A 22,082-nucleotide genomic window follows, 5' to 3' on the forward strand; every position below is an offset into this window, starting at 1 on the left:
ATATGGTCAGACCTGGCTTTCCAGCGACCAATCTGGCCTCATGTTTTGAACTCATTGAAGCTTCCGAACTTGGCACAAGGGGAGCCCCGTGTAGAACATGTTGCAGAAATCAAGATGAGGGGTTACAGGGCATGTACTACGCCTTCTGGGTCCCCCTGGTTCAGGCAGGAGAGAAGGTCCTCTCCCCTCCTGAGCAGGGCTAAGAAGAGGGGATCTATGTTTCTGTGAGCGTTTTTAGCACTTGTTACTTGGTCACCCCCCCCCCCCCTTTGTCTTAAATGTCCTCCTTCGCAGTGAGGACATCTCCCCTCCCCAACTGCACGCTGTCGTGTTTTTATGGTGGTTTTAATGTTTGTGATTTTATATTGCTTTGATGTGAAGTTTTAATTGTTTAATTGTAACAAGTTTTTAATGGTTTTTTTGGTGAACCATCCCTTCTGGGAGAAAGGCAGCATCGAAATCTAATAAGTAAGTAAGTAAGTAAGTAAATGTCCTACATTTCCAGGTCATACTTCCTCTCCTCAGCACTCAAGTGAGGACCTGCCAAGCCCTGTTTATATGGGCTCATTCACACTTAACAGTTGCAAATGCATCTGAGGAAGTAGACTGAAGTCTATGAAAGCCTCTGCTGTCAATTTCTTTCTTTCAGTGAGTCTCAAAGGTGTTACAACAGGGATAGGCAACCTGTGGCCCGTGGGCCGGATACAGCCCGGCAAGGCCTTGGGACCAGCCCCAGCCCGGTCCTGCTGCCGATTGCTGCCAGGGCCTTTGGCCTCTTGCGCGTAGGGGCAAGGGGGGCAATTGTCTATAGATGCCTCAGAAACATGCATTTATATTAACATTTTTTAAAAAATCAGCAATTTTTTTTGCGTGTCCTCCACTTTTTTTAAAAAAGTGTCCACCATTTGAAAATTTTGTCCTACATTTGTCCCGGTTTATTTATTTATTTAATTTTTTTAAAAAAATTATTTAATTATTTATTTTTTGGCTTTGGCCCCCCAGTTGTCTGAGGGACAGCAACCCGGCCCCCGGCTCAAAAAGATTGCCTACCCCTGAGTTAGAGTGAAAATTTGGTACAATGTGATGTTTTAAAATAGAGTTTTAAAAGAATAATATTTTTAAATTTTAATTTTAAAAAATGGGGCCTCTCCTTTCTCCTGCCACTGAGCCTCACCCCACTCACACCCTCTTTACCATTTTAAAGGGATGCGGGTGAATGCCACAGCCCATTTCTGCCAGAAGGCAAGTGTTTGGGGAGCAGGGGCATCACCACCCCCCATACACATTGGGTGCCACCCAGTGTTGCCTGAGCCCCCTGCACCTCCCTATTGATGCCCCTGCCCCATCACCATGTCTGGATGCAAGAGCTGCGCAGTGAAGAAAGCTGATAAAAAGATCAATCCATTCTATTCCTCAGCTCCATGTAGGATGGGAGAGCTAGACAGTGAAGAAAATGGATAAGAAGAAAATCAACTAATTTGAGATGTGGTGCTGGAGAAGAGTGCTGAGGATACCATGGATGGCAAAACAAACAAACAAATGGGTCCTAGAACAGATCAAGCCTGAACTCTCCCTGGAAGCCAGGATGGTTAAACTGAGGCAGTTGTACTTCGGCCGCATCACAAGAAAGCATGAATGACTAGAAAAAACAATAATGCTAGGAAAGGTGTAGGGTAATAGAAAGAGGAAGACCGCATGCCAGATGGATAGATTCAGCAGGAAGGTTATGGGACTGAATTTGTAGGACTGAAGCAGAGCAGTGGAGGACAGGAGGACTTGGAGATGTCTCATCCATAGGGTTGCCATGAGTTGGAGCCAATTAAGGTTAATCTTTTTGGCTGCCTACAGTGGCCTGACTACTCTTCTCCAGCACCACATCTCAAATTAGTTTATTTTCTTCTTATCCATTTTCTTCTCTGTCTAGCTCTCCCATCCTACATGGAGATGGGGAATACAATGGATTGGATGATTCTGACTTTAGTGATCAGTTGTCTCCCAATTATATGGAAGTTAATCCCAGATAACCACGAATAGGATTAGTTGCACTACTACAATATTAGTTATGCTTGCTTAGAAACTGATGCATTTTACAATGGGCCTTTCTTCTAAATAACTTTTGTCAGGATCCACATATTAGGCCATCATATTTGCTTGGGAATAAATTCAATTGAAATCCATGGGGTTTCTTAAGTAAACATGGCCAGGTATGTTTATGATTTAAAGGACTAGTAAATTGAACAAGACCAAACAAGTTATGATAGAAAATTTGTGCGGCTGTGTTATTTTGAGCCAGAACATGCAAATGCTCAAAGCCAGAGCCATTTATCTGTGTCAGAGCCCAAACAGACACCATAGGAATTAATAATAAAGAAAAGTGCCTTTGAACATAGTGTGAAATTCCTTCATTACCAAGTAGCCTCAGCCTTTCATGAACCCTTGGTTCCAACTTGGTTTTTCGATAATCCCCCTGCCCCCAACATCTGAAAATTGGCCACTTCTTTGCATCTGGAAATACATTTTTAGTGCTTCTCCATATGCTACCTTAGTTATGTACAGAAACATAACAAGCTTAGTAAAGGATGTTTGGTTTCTCTAGTTCTGAATCTATGTAAAGGCTTTGGGTTTATTCCATTTCTTCAGTTTTATTCCATTGGTCTAAAGCAGGAGCTCAATGACAAACCTGATAAACTTCTTATAACATGACTCCAAAAGAGCTATTTAACAAGGAGATCAATTATTCACAGCACTGGATGACTACTGAACACATTGTATAGGAGAAAGATACTCCTTTTTCTCCAGGTGTGAGAAATCTCCCTCCCCAAAGGATTTTCCATCTCTCCCCTCCTGACCTGTATGTACTAAAACATAATTAACAAGGGGACTATTGACTAGAACTGCTGTGTCAAGCAATCCCTTGCCTAGCAACAAGCCTTCTAGGTTTGCTGATGCAAGCATGGAGTATGTCGCCAGCTTTCAGAAGGTCACAAAACAAATAGAATAGGGTAGAGTGTCCCAGATGCAGTTCTCTTTTGTGGCTTCTATATACTTGGTGTTGCACAACAGGATTCTGGCATATGAAATTGTGTGCTAGATGTAGTTCTCCTTTGCAATTCCCATACATTCAGTGTTGCACAGTAGAATTGTGGCATATAATGCTTCCGTCTCTTGTGCTCAAATGCTCAGAAATGCAGATCTAGATAAGAAGATTTAAACATTTGGGAGTTCAATGTGTAAGTTGCCCCCCCCCCCCCCAATGAGGGTTGTTGTGCCTCATGGAATAGTGAAGCCAGGACTGACAGGACTGAATTACCTTCCCAGTAGGCTTGGGCATAAACAAACTGCTGCAGCCTCCCCTACCTTATCTGTTCTTTCTCATTTATAATGTCTACCATCTTGACCACACTCTGTGGCTTGGCCACATATCTCATGGGTTTCAGTCTGTGAAATGATGGAGGGTATGGTGAGACAGTGGAGACACATATTGCTACCTATATCTGACTAATCAAATCAGATGTATATTTTGTTGTGGTAGCTCATTCATCTTGAACTTAAGACATCTCAAAGGCACATTTTCAGGCTGGACTAATACATTAAGGGTCCTTGTAAGACTCAGAGACATGCATTTTGATCATTTGGGAGAATGAAGTCATTGGCAGTCCCATTCAGGATGCCCTGGGCCACCCCAAGCTTAGCTGAAATCCTCACAAGTTGTATTCTAAAGTATTTTGGTATATGTTGGTCTTGAATTAGGACAATTGAGACCCACTAACCTTACAAAAGGCCTCCTCCTAGTAGATTATAAAACTACTCCAACCGCCTTCTGATGTCGATCAACACAGATTTCCTCATTTGTGGAAGGACAAAATTCAAACACATAGCCGCATTAGTCTATACAATCATAAATAAAGGTTAATAATAATAATAATAATAATAATAATAATAATAATAATCAGTATGTAGAGAGCTCTTGTAGCATCTTTGAGGCCTGTTACAGACTGCCAAAATAAAGCTGCTTTGGGTCTCTTTGGAGGTATGCTATTTAAATGATGCATGGGTCCTAAGAGTCCGGAGGTCGCACCAAAGCCACACTCCATTCCTAAGCACTGGAGTGCAGCTTTGGTGCAGCTACCGGATTCTTAGGATGCATGCATCATTTAAACAGCATACCTCCAAAGAGACCCGAAGCAGGTTTATTTTGGCAGTCTGTAACAGGCCTGAGACTCACTGAAAGAAAGAAGTTGGCAGCATGAGCCTTCCTAGACTTTACTCTACTTCCTGAGATACATTTGTGGAAGGACATTTAGAGTTTAAAATGTACTACAACACCACAAAGAATCCTGCATGTCCAAGTCCAACCAAATATTCAAGGTACTATGCAGCTATAATTCCCAGAGTGGTAGCCCTGCTAACCTGGGAAGATTTAACATTTCCTATGGCATCGTCTTGTGGACAAGAGCCTACGTCTTTAAATGCAACATTAGTGCTTTGCAGTTATAGGCAGGTGCTAAAAGCCAGTAGGAAGTGAGGTAAGAAATTGGTTACAATTATATTCCAGAAGAGTTATTCTGTTCCTTAATGGGGCTCTGAAGTTGTACAGTCAGGGGTGAAATCAGCTTGTGTGTGAACTCCTACCTGTTACCATTTAAAAATGTCAAAGGGTCAGGCTTGTAACCTGTTCTGCCTGATCTAGATAGTAAAATGTCATGCTCCCTAGAGGTTTTAAGTTTGTCTCATTGTTTACAACCCAGCCTCACTCCCTATTTACAGTTAAAATTGGATGCCACAGTATCCAATTTTGCAGATAAAAACAGTAACAGATATTGAAGAATAAACTGACAAAAAAAACAAACATCAGTCAGAAAAGCAAGGGAAACAGATTTTTAAAACGTGTGTCAAAATAGCACATAGGGTGCATAAGTGGCGTCACTTATGGTGAACCTAAGACAAATCTATCACAGGGTTTTCTTGGTGAGTTTCATCTGAGGGGGTTCGCCATTGGCATCCTCTGAGGCTGAGAGAGTGTGACTTGCCCAAGCTCACCCAGCGGGTTTCATGGCTGAGCCAGGATTTGAACACTGATCTTCAGAGTCCTAGTCCAACACTCAGAACCAGTACACTACTCTGACTCTCTAGGGTGCATCTACATTGTAGAACTAATGCAGTTCGACACCACTTTTTTAATGGCCGTGGCGCCACTCTACAGAATCCTGGGATTTGTAGTTTGTTGAGGCAGCAGCACTCTTTGGCAGAGAAGGCCAAAGACTTTGCAAAGCTACAACTCCCATAGGATGGAGCTACAGCCGCCAAAGTGGTGGCAAACTGCATTGTTTCTACAGTGTAGATGCACCCTTAAAGGCAGGAGAACGTAATGTCCTCTAGACATTTGAGACCCTTGAGTGTCTTCCCTCCTGTCCTCCTTTCTGCTATACTTGCCAGTTAACACAGAACAACCAGGTGCCACAACTGCAAAGGAGGACCAAGGCACTGCAAAATGGAAGGCATTTGAGAAAAATGTAGGACATGGCCAAAAAAAGGCTGAAAACGAATATAATGAATATAAATGGATGATGCTTCCGGACCATGCTCAAAATGGAGGACATACTCAAATTCCTCCTGGACAGAAGGCGGGAATGATGGGAAAAGGAAGACCTCTGGTCACTCTGAATGCAAAAGGCAGGACCTTCAAGAAAAATGAAAGCTTAAAAGACTGATATCCATATCGATCCATGCTTCTGGAAGACATTTTGGAAACACATCCTGGACAGAAGGCTGGAATGGAGGACATGTCTGAGGGAACAGAGGACATCCGGCCACCCTGAATGCAGAATGTAGGACCTTCAAGAAGAAATATATATATAATAAAAGCTAAAACGTACTCCTACAAATATTACATCCATGCTGCTCAAAATTGAGGACATGTTGGAAATTCCTCCTGGACAGAAAACTACAATGTAGGGCACGTCCGGGGAAAAGAGGACATAAGTCCAGCCTAGGGCCTTGAAGAAGCACTCTCATATATACATATATATATATATCATATATATACACAGACATACATGTATGAGCTAAAAACGTAGTGCTATAAATATTAAACCCATGCTGCTCCAAACGGAGGACATTTGGGCAATGCCTCCTGGGAAGAAAAGGAAATGTAGGAGGCGTCCGGGCGCTGAGTCAGGAGAGCCCTCCCGTTTCCTGTCCCCTCCTCCTCCCCCTCCCTGTTGGCTCGAAGTCTCGCGAGAGGCAGTCTTCGCAGCTGGGGCTCCCCCTGGCGGCGGCGGCGTTTCCTCCTCCTCCTTGTGCTCCTCCTCCTGCTGCTGCTGCTGCTGCTGCTGCCTGGCGCCGCGGGTGCTTGTGGGCCTGAGCTTTGGGCCTTCATCCTCCTCCTCCTCCTCCGCCGCCGCCGCCATGGTGGCTCCGGGCGCCGCTGAGCGGCCTCCACTCCCGGCCGCCTCCCTCCTCCTCCTCCTGCTGGGCCTCCTGCCTGACTCGCGGCCGGAGAGGGATTGTTAGTCCCCGTCCCAGGGCTGCGGGCGGCCCCAGGCAGGTGCCTCCGGGCGGGGAAGCTTCCTCGGCCAGGCAGGGATCACATAGGGATATAGATAGAGAGAGAGATAGATAGAGACAGATAGAACTGTGTTGTTATTATTATTATTATTATTATTATTATTATTAATATATATAGACTGCGTCCACACTGGAGAAATAACCCGGTTTGGCACCGCTTTAACTCTTTCTGGCTCAAGGGCTATGGAATTCTGGGAGCTGGAGTTGTATTCTTTTGGCATTTTATAGTTTTCATTGTGTCTCTTTTTGTCATACGTGTGTGTGTGTGGTTATGTTCAGTTTTTGATGATATGTTTGATGTTTGGTCTGTGGGAAGGGCATTGTAAACAAACTACGATTATAATTATTGGTGTCATAAACAACACGTACAAACAAATTATTATTATAAACAAACTAACAACAACAGTTTGTTTATAATAAATATATTATTATTATTAAATGGTTATAAACAAATTATTATTAGATACAAAATAATAATAATAATAATAATAATATGTTTATAATATCCTTTCCATCAAAAGGCATCATAAATAATCATAATCATTAACAAACATATAAACAAATTATTATTAGAAACAAACTACTACTACTAATATGTTTATAATGCCCTTTCCATCAAAGGGCGTTATAAACAAACTGTTGTTGTAGTAAACAAACTTATAAACAAATAATAATAATAATATGTTTATAACATCCTTTCCACCAAAGGGCATTATAAATAATAATAATAACAGTAAACAAACTTATAAACACATTATTATTAGAAACAACAATTTGCTTATAATGCCCTTTCCACCAAACTCTTTCCAAGTTTACATAACTGTCACACATATATATTATATATATATATATATATATATATGCCAGATTTCATCATTGATTCACCTCTGCTTCGTCTGTTCGTATTAATAACCTCCTTTTGGTCCATCATTGGGATATTTCTCTATCGTACAGAAGCTTCATATTTTTAGTTTATTACCTTATGTAAGCTAAATGTATATTTTTGTCACCTGTCTTTTTGGATCTCTTTAACCTCTCTGCCTTCTTGACTCTTGAGCCTCATTGTCTGTCTTCTAGTCTTCATTTTTTGTTGTTGTTCTTTTTAATTTCTTCATCTTTCACATATCTATCTATCTATCTATCTATCTATCTTGTTTTTCCCTGATTGGAATCAGTTTTTCTTTGCCCAGATCCTCCTTCAAGGGGTGGGTAAGGGATTTGAACAGAAGAGGCCTCTTATGGTGAAAAGTAACTTCTCCAGAGAGTGAATGTGGGACTCCGAGGGATCTGCCTTCAGATCCTTGCTCTGCCAGCTGGGGTGATCATGGTTGCTCGGCCTTAATGGCAAATCCCCTCTGAGCGCATCATCCCCAGAAAAGCCCATGATGGGTTTTACTTCAGGTCACCACCCATAAGTGAGAAAGGAAGGAGCAGCTTCTGGAGGCAGGTGTGCAAAGGGATCTTGTAGCATCTTTGACACTGACTGAACAAAAGAAGCCAGTAGCATGAGTTTTTGTAGGTTGAGGCTGCATGCATCTGTACTCCAGAAATAATGCAGCTTGACACCACTTTAACTGCCATGGCTCCATGCTAGGGAATTCTGGGATTTCTATTTTTGGGGGGTGACACTGGGGCTATCTAACAGAGAAGGCTAAATATTTCACAAAACTACTAATCCCAGAATTCCATAGCATGGAGCAATGGCAGTTGAACTGGTGTCAAACTGCATTCATTCTGCAGCGTGGATACAGCCCTAGTCTACTTTCTCCATGCATCTGAGGAAATAGGCAAAAGTTTATGCTACAACATCCTTTGCTCAGTTTATCTTAAAGGTGGTGCTACAAAAATCCTTTGCATACTGTCTTTGAAGTCTGCTTTGGTTGAGTCTGCCTTACCTGAAATGCTTGGGACCAGAGGTGTTTCTGTTTTTGTGGGGTTTTTGGGATTTTGGAAAACCTGTATTTGCATGCTTGTTGTTGTGTGCCTTGAACTCATTTCCAACTTATGGTGACCCTAAGGCAAAACTATCATGGGGTTTTCTTGACAAGTTTGTTCAGAGGAGGTTTGCCATTGCTGAGAGAGTGTGATTTGCCCAAGCTCGCCCAGCGGGTTTCATGGCTGAGCAGGGAATTGAACCTTGGTCTCAGAGGTATAGTCCAACACGCAAACCACTACGCCACTGGAGATGGGACCCATGTCTAAACACAAAATTCATTTATGTTTTATGCATAGCCTAAAGGGAATTTTGTACAACATTTTAAATAATTTTGTGCCTGAAACAAAGTTTGTGTACATTAAACCAACAGAAAGCTAAAGTGTCAGCATCTCAGCCACTCATGAAAAGCTTTGCTTTTTGGAGTATTTCAGATGTCAGAATTTGGGATAAGGGAGACTCGGGGCGTGTACAGACAGGACAAAATAAAGCTGCTTCGGTTCACTTTGGAGGTAGGCTGTTTAAATGATGCATGCGTCCTAAGAGGCTGGAAGCTGCGCTGGAGCCACGCTCCAGTCCTAAAACTGGAGTGCAGCTTTGGAGCAGCTTCTGGCCTCTTAAGATGTGTGTGTCATTTAAACAACATACCTCCGAAGTGATGCAAAGCAGCTTCATTTTGGCCTGTCTGTATGGGCCCTCAGTCTGTATTAGGGCATAAGCTCTGTGGGATTCTGTGAGACTTGTTTCCTTTTAAGTCACAGAGTTCGGAAAAGTTACTTGCTTGGATTTTGCAGAACCCCACAGCCCCCTCGTGAAGAGGCTATGCTGGCTGGGAAGGGGATTCTGGAAGATAAGTTCAGATAAGTAACTTCTCTAGACTCTGGAAAACATACACACAATTCTCTGTGTCAATCTGCACATGTGTTCACTGTGTAAGAAACACCCCTCTCTCTTATGATATTGCAGCTTTCTCCCCCCACCTCCTGTTTACAGTTACTTTCTCCCTGTTACTTTCTTCCTAACTGAAGTGAATAGATGCTGATGTTGGTTAAACCTCCTGACCAAATGCCCATTGTTTCCTATCCTGGGGGTTTGGCAATTGTAGAATTTGGTGTGCCTGGTGATAATTCATGAATACTTTCGTAGTTAGGTGCTAGATGCTGCTCCTACTCCTCACACCCTGCCATCCATGTTGGGGAAGGAAGATCTCACTTGCTTTCTCGTTCTGAGCAAATATTGCTGTTTTCCAGAGCAAGCATGGAGAATAAAAAAAAAAGTTGTGGGGACCACATTCCCTCATGGTTAATTTGTGGGGGTTTTTCTTTTTCTTTCAGCCTCTTCCCCTATCATATTTGCCAGGGATCTGAACTGCTCGCTTGCAGTGATGCCTTGCAATTAGGCATGCAGCCCTTTGGTTGCAGGTTGCCCACCACTGCTCTGGAGGGTTTGTAGAAGCCTGGCCAAGCTTGCTGAATGAGCTGTTTTCAGGCTCTTCCTTACTGCCACACCAATGTGATAGTTCTTCTAAAGCTGCATTTACACCACCTGTTTGCTTTTTGAATTGTGTGCAAGTTGGACATGATGCTGATATTGAGGATATTACTTGGGTCAGGCCAGTAGAAGTATCTCTGGTGTATGTGTCCTTAAGGGAGGTGCTTGGAACGGGGCACCAGCAATGCTGGCTAGTAAACTACAGTATAGTATACTACTTGCACCCTACCGATCCCAATAATTTATCTGTTGTCAGAAATCTTGAGTTTTTCTATTGATGGACCTCTCCTGAGATAGTGGGATGCATAGCTACACTAAATTCATATGCTGAGTTATACTAAATTAGCAGATTATTTTTAAAATTAATGGTAATTCAAGAATAGGCCACTGCTGTTATCAGCTTTATGTTATATTGAACAATTTCAGGTGACTATGAATTCAGGTGCAGTTGCTGGACCCAGCTTGACATGTTGCTAAGGTGGTGATTGCTAGGTGCAGGTGAATGTTCAAATTGCTTTCTATGACCTTATGCTATTACAGTACTAATATTCTAACCTGTAACATGTACAGCATGTGCTTTTGCGGGTACCTTGTAGTCTTACGTAGTTTAGGTTTCTTTGGGATATCTGGTTAGGGCCACTTGAAGCATTATACACTAGCAGTACTTTTTAAATAGTTGGAGTCATGCACAGAATACATAGTAGTATTGAATAAGATATGAGTTCAGTTGTGTGATTGTAGGCTGTTTTTTGTCATTTTAGTTCAGTAAATATCTTCTTGCTTCTGAATCTTTGTCAGTCTGTCTGCATGGAAGCTCGCGGGAATGGTTTGCTAGTGTCAGCCTCAGCAACAGAATGGTCCTTTTTTGACATCTTTCTTTCATCATAACTTGGGGTAAGCTCTTCTGGCTTTCTTTTCCTTTTGACAGAAACATTTATTAGGATGGTGCTTTGATTAATTTCTAATTAGTCAGGTTATCGTACTATGTAAGTCTTAAAGATGAATAGCTATCTTTCATGCTTTGAAAAAATGGAGAGTTTTCTTAGGTTATCTTTGGTTGTACAGTAGATGAGGATCCTTTATTCTAGTGTTGAAAACTTTTGCACATCAAAATACCCTTTATTTTTATTAGGTAACAACAGTAACAACAGTCCTGTTCTGGATTTCCGTATAGTGAAACACCTGGAATTGCAATCATGGCTTCACAACGAAGAGATGTTCCTGGTAAAACTCATTCTCTAAGTAAATGCTAAATCTTGAACCAAGTGTCCAGTGGTAATTATAATACAATATCACTAGTATCTCAATTCAAACTCTCCAAGAGGTTATACCAAATTGCAGGCAATAGCACCTTAAAGCCCGGCCCTGCTCAGTGGGGCTGTTAGTCATTTGTGTCTATACTGTATCTGTGTTGGTAGTTTTTTGGGTTGCAGTTGTCTGTCACTTTTCCCCCTGAGTTACACTGAGTAATGATAAGCATATTTTTATTAGAAGTTGATGACTGATCCTACTAAAATGAGGTAGTGATGTTTTGAGAGTTCTTTAAGGCTGGTTTTAAGTTTCTCCAAGGAATCTTTCAGGCCACTTACAGGATTTTTTATTTAATTATCGTGATGTTAAATATTGCTCTCATTTCCTGAATTTAACTTGCTCTAGAATGTATTTATTGAAATTGAAGAGTGTAGTTTTATATGTGTGTTGGAAGAAAAAGGTAATCGACTGCAATCAATTCAGGGAAAGTACCATTGGCTGTAGGTATCACTTATCAGATCCCATTACAACAGAATTGTATTTCTAAGTATCTATGCATACCCTATGCCTATGCCAATACCCTAAGGATACCAGATCCTGTCTGATTTTGGAAGCTTAACAAGCTTAGTCCTGGTTAGTACTTGAATGTGAGGCTGCCAAGGAATATCAGGTGCTAGAGGATGTATTTCAGAAGAAGTAACAGGCAAAACCACCTCTGAGGATTCCTCGCCTAAGAAAACTCTACGAAATGTATGAGATTGTGAAAAGTCAGCAGGTGACTTGAGGGTGTGCGTACACACACAGTTTTTCCAGCCTTGACTTTTTAATATTTGATTATATTTTTGATGAGACATGGTGGCTCAAGTGGTTAAGACACTGACTCTATCATTCTCCTAAGATGCCAGCCACAGATGCTGGCAAAACAACAGGAATAAACTCTATAAGAACATGGCCACATAGCCTGAAAGCCCCACAAAAAATACTGATTCTATTGATTGCAAGATCAGCAGGTTGGCGGTTTGAGGCCCAATTGCCATGTGATGGAGTGAGCTCCCATCTCTAGTCCCAGCTTCTGCCAAACTAGTAGTTCAAAAACACTCAAATCCAAGTAAATAAATAGGTACCACTTTGGTGGGGAAGGTAAATAGCGTCCTAAGCAGTCATGCTGGCCATATGATCACAGTATTTGAAAATTCTGGCTATTCGGTTTAGTAACAGAGATCAGCACCACCCCCTACAGTCAGACACGATGACCCTGTCACAGGGGAATACCTTTACCTTCACCTTATATTTTTGATATTAGAATGCTTGCAGACCTTTAAAAGGAAATTGATTTACAGTGTGCATGTATGGAAGAAGTAAAATAAAAAGCAGTGGGATGTCAGTACAGTTGGCCTTCCATATCCATAGATTCTTTATCCATGGATCAACAGTTTGAAAACACTATAGCCTCAAAAGCAAACCTTGATTTTGGCATTTTATATAAGGGACATCATTTCACTATGCCATTGTATTGAATGGGGCTTGAGCATCCATGGATTTTGGTATCCATGGCAGGGGGAGGGTGTATAATGGAACCAAACTTCAGCAGATAGCAAGGGCCCAGTGTATAACATGGTGGGATACGAGTAGGATTTTAGCAGCTCTAAACTAAATGGTGCTGTTGAACTAATACACAGTAGCAACATGTGAGTAGTGCTGTTTCTAGGATTTTTGACCTAGAAATCTTCCAGCTCTGTCAGTTTTAACCCTTGATTGTTGAAATTATCTAACTGGATCAACAATATTGCTGAGATCATAGTGTGGCATGGCATAGCTTTCCTTTATTTGTTAACAATTAGTTAAATCAGAGTTGTTCTCAAGACTTAGCATAACGGTCCTAAAGGATCTTGAAAATGAAAAAAAAAAATACTGGTGTGATTAGTACTACATGCTGTGGAAGAACTCAAGTTCAAAAAGTGCAGCCCACTGTGAAATTTCCATCTCTGTCCTTAGCTATTGAGCATGGCTCTGGAAGTCTCCTAGGAAAGATGTCCCAGCCAATTGGAATGAGCCGCCGGGCATTCAGTTATGATGATGCCCTGGAGGATACAGCACCAATGACTCCTCCTCCTTCAAATATGTCCTCCAATATCCTGTGGAAACAGCCAGTTATTCCTGAACGCAAATATGAGGAACTTTCCAAGGTATGAAGTCCCTTGAGTGAATGCTGAGGTAGTGTAAGATTTCCAGTGGATTCCAGTTGTATTGTCCCCATGAGGACAGCATGACATTTTACATGAATTGTCTACTGAAATTAAATGTGTTGGGTGGCACCTATAATAAGTATTGTAAATGCAGTCTTTAAAGCCTGGTAGTGGTAATGATGATAATGACATTTACTTTTCAAACTTGGTGAATTGTCTTTGATGAAACAAATGAAATTGCTGCAGCGCAAGTTAGTACCTTACCTTACCTATACAGAACATCTTTGATGGAAAGCATGTACAAGCCTCATATTTTAGTGAATTGTTTCCTTAACAAAAATAGAGTCCCTGTTGCTTTAAAACAATGTGTTTTAAATCGTGGTTTGGAAACATCATTAAAATGTAAAAAGCACACAGACTAATTTTTAAAAATCCTATTTCCACTTCAGTCATTCTGGAAAGTGTGTATTAATATTAACATTTTCATATATGTTTACTACCATAATAAATAGGATATTTTCAGTTCAGAAGTATATTATAATCATCTGAGACAACTTAAATATATTTAATGTAGTTAATCAGTTTTTAACATAGTATTTTGTAAATATATTCTTAGAAAAATTAAATAGCTGTGACTTGTGGAATAATCAATTATGGACATTGCCATTCTGTTTCTGGCTTTCCACTCCAGAACTTAAAACCATAGTTGTCATCTTAGAGTGGGCAAATGAGCTGAGAGAATGGGAATTATCCCTAGTGTAGGAGAAAATGTTTCATCTATTCATACATCTGATGTTCTTTGACAAGAGTAACGTTTTTCGTCTATTTGTACAGATGTAGTGTCTAATCTCATTCCCATGGGGATCAGGAGAAGCTTTTGATTCTCCCGGGGTAATTTTGTCTCTTTCTCCTCAAATTTTACCTGGCTTCCTCTGCACAGGTTGAGGAAGGGGAGACTAGCATGCATTCATCTGCCATAATCCCTTCATCTTCCACTGAGACTGTGAACAAGGTTCCAGTGGTGAAAGCCAAGGCCACCCACATCATCATGAATTCTCTCATTACAAGTAAGAGCTCTTGTATTAATCTTGTAGGCTAGATGACCAAGACATGGAATTTTGTCCTAAGAGACTACAATATATCCAAACGGGCTACTCCTGTTATGATTATATGATATGGTTGTCTCCATTCAGAAGGTTCTAGAAAGAGATTGGTTATCCTAAAGTAAGAATGGATAGTTGGGTGAGGATAACACTTAGCTCTCTAGATTTTCTTTGACCTGCAGTTTCCTTTAACCCAAGACAGCACAGCTAATGTTGCCATCCCAACAGTATCTGGAAGGCACAAGTTGCTTACTTCAGTCATAATTGAAGCGGGCAGTTCCCTTAGCTTTAAGCAGAATACTGTGAGAACATATCTGAAAATGCTTTACCTTCAGAATCGTATTTTTGTTTTTGCCAAGCATGCAAGCTGGTAGAAGAAACATTGCCCATCAGTTCTTCAGAAATGCACTTCTTAATGCAGTTTTAGCGGACCTTTACTGCCAGTACTTAGTTGTTAGTTTGGTCCACTCATTCCATTTCTCTAGTAAATGTGGTTTTAAAATGAATACCTATGCAGACTATTAGTAGTTCTTAAATATTTTAAGGAAAAATTAAAAATATTAGTTTTCTAAATAACTAAGTTAAGACTTCTACTGAGTTAGTACTAAATTAAGCTGCGAAAATGGACAGGCTGTTAGCATTACATTGCCTTTCCAGTTAATGCACAGATAAATTATATTTGTGCATTACATATAATGCACACATAAATCAGTCAGCATTACTTGGGTGTAATGGAAGCATCTTCCACACAATACTGAGCTGCAGTGGTTTTCTGTCTTTGGAGCTCCCTAGTTCAGTCTGTTCTCAATTCACTTGCTAAGACTTATGCATGTTATGAGCATACTACATAAATATGCCTTTGTAGATCTGTGAGAGAGCACCAGCTTTGCATGCCCAAGGTCCAAGGCATTGGGTCCTCATGTAGGTTAGGAACAGACTACTCTAAAGTCTTAAAGAAAGCTGTCAGTTGCCAGTTGAGCTAGATGAACTACTGGTATGAGTTGTTATAAGGCAGCATCCTGTGTTCTTAAGATATTCCTTAAAGCGTCCTCCTTTCTTGGCCAGCATTTTGATTCCACACATACAAATTTACAACAAAGAGTCATCCAAATATAATAAAAGTGGTCCCCCCCCCAAAATGGTTTAGAACAGTGGTGGGCAACTGTGTCCATCTTGGTATTGCATTGCAATTCCCATAATCCCTTACCATTGGTTAGGCTGCCCTAGGCTGATGGGAGTTGAAGTCCAGTCACATGGAAGATCCTGGTTGCTCATTCTTGGTTGACAACATCTGATTGGTGTTTAAAAATATAACAGCAGATCTTTCAGAAAGAACTCACATAGTACTAAATTACCTTGCTTTGCTGACCTCTCTATTAATCACATTCTGTTTGCTTCCATCTGTTAGAATCTCCATCTTCAGAAAGTTTCTGATTCAGTTGTTCTGGCTGTTTGTAATATATGGTTGTAACCCCCTCCACCCCATAAATGCTGTTATGACATTGTCTCATAGAACTCTGTGGCAGGCAGTGGTGTTTTGTGGCTTGTGTGAATGTGTTATGTTGTCCGTTCTAGAACAAACTCAGGAGAGCATTCAGCGCTTTGAGCAGCAGGCAGGGCTGAGAGATGCCGGATATACTCCCCACAAGGGCCTCACTGCAGAGGAGACAAAGTACCATCGTGTGGCTGAGTCACTCCATGTAAGGTGTTTGAGTCCCACAGGACTTCTAGTTAGTCAATTACTTTAGTTGGTAGAGCTGGTCAATTATAACATTCTGTGAAGGGGTGGATTTTTTGTTGATGGGTGTCTTTATCATATTATGATTGGCTTGGTTTTTTCCCTCCTGTTTCAGTTCACTGTGCAAGTCATATATCACATGCAAATAGAATGAATTCAATTCTCAGTTCAGGTCCTAAGCATTCACAATGAAGCTAACGTGTGTGTCAGTGAAGGCATACTTTTCTCTCCCATCCTCATCCAGCCTACAGAGTGTCCAGTAGTTGTTCAGCACCACTCTTTGGAGAAAAAAAGATTCTGTTGCCTGACACTAGTCTTTGCAGTTGGAAAGGCAAGCAGAGTGAGGGAGAAGTCACTGATACATCTGATTAGCTATGGGAATGAACATGATTCTGCCTGGCCTCTTTCACTGTCCCAGTTGGGAAGCTGGGAAAGATCCATTATTTCTAGTCACTGATTAAAGATAAGAGAGGAATTTCAACCTGTTTCAGTACACTGTGTTTCATGATCACTGATTGAAAGTAGGAGCAGGATTACCTTCATGTCCCCATTTCTGTCCAGTGGGATAGTGAGGGGCATGGGAAAGGACATTCTTTGTGCCCGTACATGGAGGATGTTGAAGTGGGTATTGGGAAGGGGCCAAGTGACTTTCAGGTAGATGTTTGGGGCAGAGTCTCACCCTTGATATCATCCACCCAGAGCCTAGCCTGGAAAGGGAATCCAAACTTAAGGACGCAAAAACTTTTAGACCCCAAGGTATATGTCTAACCACTGAAGCTCATATTGAGCTGAATGTACTGCTCAATTATAGAGGGTGGTCATTTGAAAGCTGCCAGGTCTTGAAATGGTTCTATTCTGTGCTATGCTCCATGTAAAGTCTTGTCACTAAATACTTTTATTACCAATGTCTTACTGATGAAGTAAGTTGTCAACTTTCACTATTGGTTGTTCACTTGCTAGATTTGGAAAGCTTCCATTTGTATGTCTTTGTTCTTTTTAACAGAATCTGAAGATGCAAAGTGGAGAGATGGCAAAAGAAGATAAACAGGTTTCTTCTGCTCAGTCTACTCCAAGCAGCACTCCCCAGTCCTCTCCCAAGCGCACATACAGGTATATTTTCTAATAGGGCAAAGTGAAAGGAACTTGACATGCTTAAGGAACTTTGAATCCCAGCTTCCTTTGGATATTGTGAAGGTCTGTCCATATTAGAAGTATGCCTAGTTTATATGGGTTCTGTTTTTAATAATATGCATTGTTTAGCTATTTTGTGAAATTGCCCATATAAAAGTTCCCTGGAGTTTACCTTCTATAAATCTTATGTAAATCTACTTGAAATGTTATGTTGAAGGTTGAACTATATAATGCTGCTGTAATCTGCGTATCCAGTTTGAGTTCTTAGTTTGTTCTTTCATGCAGAGGCTGGTTTAGTCAGGGAACCTCCAATTCCATCACTGGCACTGATCTTGTACCAATGGACTCCAGCAGTGGGGATGGTGATAAAGCATCATCAGAAAAATGGAGCTTATTTGGACCAAGGACGCTTCAGAGATCAAATACTGGCACAGGTACTGTATAGTGTGATTTTAATGATAGGAATGACAGCAGTGTGTGCTCACTTTAAAAATGGAGAGAATAGCAAAGGAGAAGTTCAGATCTAGAATTCAGTTTTGGCTTGAAAGACGAAAGCCACAGAGTTAAGATTAGGAATGGCCCTAAAAATGAAACACATGAACATGTGTCAGAATTGAATGGAAGCTGCAGACGAGAATGTGAGTAAGATGATTTTCTGTCATCTGCAGCTTTTCATAATTTGTGGTACAGAATCTGACAACTACAGTGGACCCATGTTGTATGCTGGGGTTTGGTTCCAAGATCCCCTGTGGATGTTCAAGTCCCATTAAATATAATGACATAGTAAAATGGTGTCCCTTATAAAAAATGGAAAATCAAGGTTTGATATTTGAAATTTATACTTTTTTTGAACATTTTCAAACCGTGGATGCTTGAATCCATGTATAAAAAATCTGTGTATAAGAAGGGTCGACTGTACATTCAAAAGCTAGTCATAAAATGAAATGAAATCAGACATGCATGGTTATATCCTGATATTCTGTTCTTACCTGCGTTGTATATTTTTTCCCCTTAGGGGGCTTTACCATCCAGTCATATAAGGGTGCCCAGAAGCCATCTCCAATGGAACTAATGCGTGCCCAGGCTACTCGGCTGGGGGAGGATTCTACAACCTTTAAGCCCCCCAGGATGGACATTCCAGCTATGGAAGAAAAGAGGCGGTCCCCACGTTCTCATAACCTCAAACCTCGGGACATGAATGTGCTCACTCCAACTGGATTCTAGAGACACCTCTGCTTAATGGGGCGTGGTCATGCTCTTCTTATTTTATAATGGACTGAATGGTCCTTGCCTTTCCCATTTCATTCAGCTGACATAGGAAGGTCTGTTGTAGTAATGGTGATGAAACAACACTGAGTGGGATTATGGATTTATTGCTTTCTTTATTCCAAAAGTTTTTTCTGTACAGCACAAATCATAGCCATCCTGCCAGTGTATTTCTGATATATAGCCCTTTGCTTCTGTTTACTGGTAAATTTTATAATGAGCAAACCACCATTATGTTGGAGGGTTTTGGGGAGGTGTTTTTGGCTTCGGCTGTCTGATCTGCTGTGACTGGCTCTTGTGACATCTGCTTTTTTCCTGCCAGTTTATTGTAGGGCACTGTGCAACTGTAGCCCCTTAAAGAATTCCTTCTTTCAACCTTTACAGGAAGCTAGCATTCTCTGGTCTAGTGTTTTGTGACAAGTCTTGTTCCTGGAAGGTTTTGGAAACCTGGTTTGGCTGTTTCACTTGTAAGAGATCCATGCCTTAAGAATATGAAGAAAGAATAGTGCCCATTTGAGGGCTATGGTATGAGATTCATGATACTCTTTGTGAATTCTGCTCTTGATGTTAAATCGTTCAGCATATCATGGGAAAGATCCTTCATTCCCAGAGAAGCAAATTGCAAAAGAAAAGAAAAAGGGAATCATGGCTATTACATTTGATCTCAGGGGCATGAGAATTTTTAGTGGCACTATTAGGAAAAGGATATGAAATGGGAGTATAATTATTGAGAAAGGGACATTGGGCATTAATTTTTATTCTGGATATAGAGGGATGCAAAGTAAATTGCTTAGAGCAACTTAGTTGTAAACATTAGTAACAAGTGATGTAACTGTATCTTTTCACATGTTTCTGTCAGACTGTGGAGGACTTTCTGTATCCAGTTGGAAGTAAGTGGCACATGTACTTTCCTTGCTTTCTTGATTTAAACAAGGGGCACAAAAGTCCCAATTCCTCATAACTGGCTATCGTAGCTAGGGCTTCTTGGAGGTGTAGTGTTAACATCTGGAGGGCTGTACTGTGTCCACTGCTGATCTAAACTTTTAAGCTGCAGGTTGGCTTTACATTATGATAATGAGATAACAGCCTTAGAATATCCATTATTTTGTTTAATGGCACGATTAATAGAGACTTCCTCACTAAGCTTTTCTATGCCCCAAAGAGGTCTGTGTCCTTTCCATAAATGATGAGGTTGTGATGTAGCTAAGTGACTTACTTAATATCTGATCCATCCTCCTTTCAACTACATCTTCGATGTATATTCATGATAGCATTCTAGTTCTTGTTAATTGTCATCACTGCTTCTGCACAGTAAACAGTGATCCACCTCTTTGACTGATGTTTAATTTATTTTGTGATATTTTGTGCTCATGTCTTTATGCCTGACTCTTCCATGGAATTAAAAAAAGGCCCTTCCCAGTGCATCTCTTGTGGTCATTATTGTAACAGTATAGGATTTACTATAATGGAAGGTCTCTACTATGTATCAATAAAGCTACAGTTCATGCCAACGCAACTACAAATATGCATTACTGAATTCAAGTGGATTGATGTACAGGCTCACAGTATCCAGTATATTGATCCCGCATAAGGCGAGGACGGACTGTACTCATTGTTTCCCAGCAGAGAGGGTCCTGTCCTCCTGTAATCCGGGGTTATGTACCTCCCATTTGCTCCTGTAGGCAGGGACAAAAGAAGACCGGCCCCTATATAGGGAGGGACTAACCCCTCTGGGCCTCAGTCTTGTTCCTGCCTACGCTCCGAGCAGGTCAACTCCTTCAGCCAGCAAAGTCGTTCCCTTCTTTCGCCGAAGCGGTCAGTTTTGTCCCTTCTCCTGCCTCTCCTTGCTCCCTCTTCCCTGCCTTCTCCCTCTCGGTGGTGGGCTACGGCAGAAGACCCTAAGTTCACGGGTGAAGGGCCTCCCCTGGGAAGGGCTTCCCCAGTACAGGGTCTGCTGGCCTCCCCAAGGGAGCCGGCGACAGAGGTAGAGCATGGGGCCCTGCTTCCTGGGACTTCGGTCTTGGGGGGCTCCGAACAGGCCCCCTCCTTCCGCCCGGGCCATGGTGGTCCCCAAGGCCTGGAAGAGGCCCTGTCGACCCCCAGCCTCCAAGAGGCGAGCGCGGTCCGGGAGCTTGGTGAGTTTGTTAGGGCCATCTTCACCCGAGAAGCCGCGAGCCTCCTGGGGGTGGGTAGCCTCCCTCCTGGAGGGCAGACTGGGGACCCCCCCGGCCCCGCACCCCTGCCCCATGTTTTAGGGGCTGCCGCAGCCTCCCCCTCCTCCGAGTCCCTGCCGGCCAGGGACCTTTACGGAGCCTCTGCCGCTGTGGAGAGTGCCCACCTGCGGGCAGCCCCAGGAGCCGGCCTCTCCCTGGCCTCCCTCCCTTTCCCGCCCGCGGTTTCCTCGGGCCTACACGCATGGCCCTCCGCCCTGGGGGCCGGCTGGCAGCTACTCCAGCGCCTGGCCGGAGGCCCTGACGCCCCGCAGGCCGAGCCCCAGCTCGACCTAGTCGCTGAGGTGGTTTTCTCCACCGCGGCCCCGTCACACCTGGGAGGAGCACGCGAGCCGGCGGATGGCGGGCGCCATCTTGGTCGGCCCGATGGGCGCCGCCATCTTGGCCACGGGGGGGCGGCCATCTTGATGAGGTTCATGGGGGCCGCCATCTTAGTGGTGGCCCTGGGAGGCGCCATCTTGGGAGCATCCAGTCCGCTCCCTCCTCCTCCCCCCTGCCGCAGCCGCGATGCCACCAAAAAGCGCCCTGCACTCCAGGAGGATGCAGGGTCAGCCGCCCACAAGCGGCCCAGGGACGATGATGAGGTCTCCCTCTCTGACTCCAAGGTCGAGGCTGGGGGCAAGCCCCCCCCACAAGAGGCGCAGACGGGCGCCCCGCCGCCTCCCTCAGGCCAGTCCGGTCCTCTCCGACCTGGATGGGGACGCGGAAGATGAGGCCGAGGTCAGAGATGGCTACGAAGAGGGTGAACTTTCAGGTGAAGAGGAGGTTCAGGAGTCTGAGCCCCCGGTGACCTCAGCACGCCTTTTCAGGGCCGAGGACTTCCCTAGACTGCTAGGTAAGACCCTAAAGACCCTGGCCATTGCCCCCTCAGTGGAGGCCAAGCCACCCCATGACTCCGAGTTGCCCAGGGTGGGAGAGGGACTGTTCCCTGTGCCCACCCCGGTTTTGGCTGAGATCCCGTGCCCGGCTAACCTCATGGAGGTCATCAGGGCTGAGTGGAACAGGCCGGCCACATCGGGCCCATTGCCCAACTCTATCAAAAAGGTATATAGCTTTCCCTCTTCTGTGATGGATAAACTACAGTTCCCGGTCGTTGATGCCCCTGTCTGCCCTCGTGTCCTTCGCCGTCTTCTGCAAGGACGGGGAGGACACCCTCAAAATCCCAGAGGACAAAAAAGCAGAGAC

At 42.9% G+C, this 22,082-nt stretch overlaps 1 protein-coding gene across 4 annotated transcripts; it reads left to right on the top strand.

The window, feature by feature from the left end:
• Positions 1 to 6,351: 6,351 nt before the first annotated feature.
• Positions 6,352 to 20,088, top strand: KIAA1191 (KIAA1191 ortholog). Of its 4 annotated transcripts, none has more exons than XM_089527503.1 (9): positions 6,352 to 6,547; positions 10,790 to 10,885; positions 11,124 to 11,215; positions 13,238 to 13,428; positions 14,369 to 14,495; positions 16,107 to 16,231; positions 17,273 to 17,379; positions 17,686 to 17,834; positions 18,416 to 20,088. In XM_089527503.1, exons 3-9 carry the CDS (start codon positions 11,188 to 11,190, stop codon positions 18,622 to 18,624), a joined length of 936 nt encoding a protein of 311 aa, XP_089383629.1. In that variant the 5' UTR covers positions 6,352 to 6,547; positions 10,790 to 10,885; positions 11,124 to 11,187; the 3' UTR covers positions 18,625 to 20,088. The 4 variants fall into 4 exon arrangements, with proteins under 4 accessions (XP_089383629.1, XP_089383612.1, XP_089383621.1 ...); XM_089527486.1 differs by having other exon boundaries at positions 6,352 to 6,543; positions 10,753 to 10,885; XM_089527495.1 differs by having other exon boundaries at positions 6,352 to 6,543.
• Positions 20,089 to 22,082: the final 1,994 nt, after the last annotated feature.

The sequence above is a fragment of the Sceloporus occidentalis genome, unplaced genomic scaffold (genome assembly GCF_023333645.1).
Source record: "Sceloporus occidentalis isolate IW3139 unplaced genomic scaffold, rSceOcc1.0.p SCAF_1, whole genome shotgun sequence".
NCBI lineage: Eukaryota > Metazoa > Chordata > Lepidosauria > Squamata > Phrynosomatidae > Sceloporus > Sceloporus occidentalis.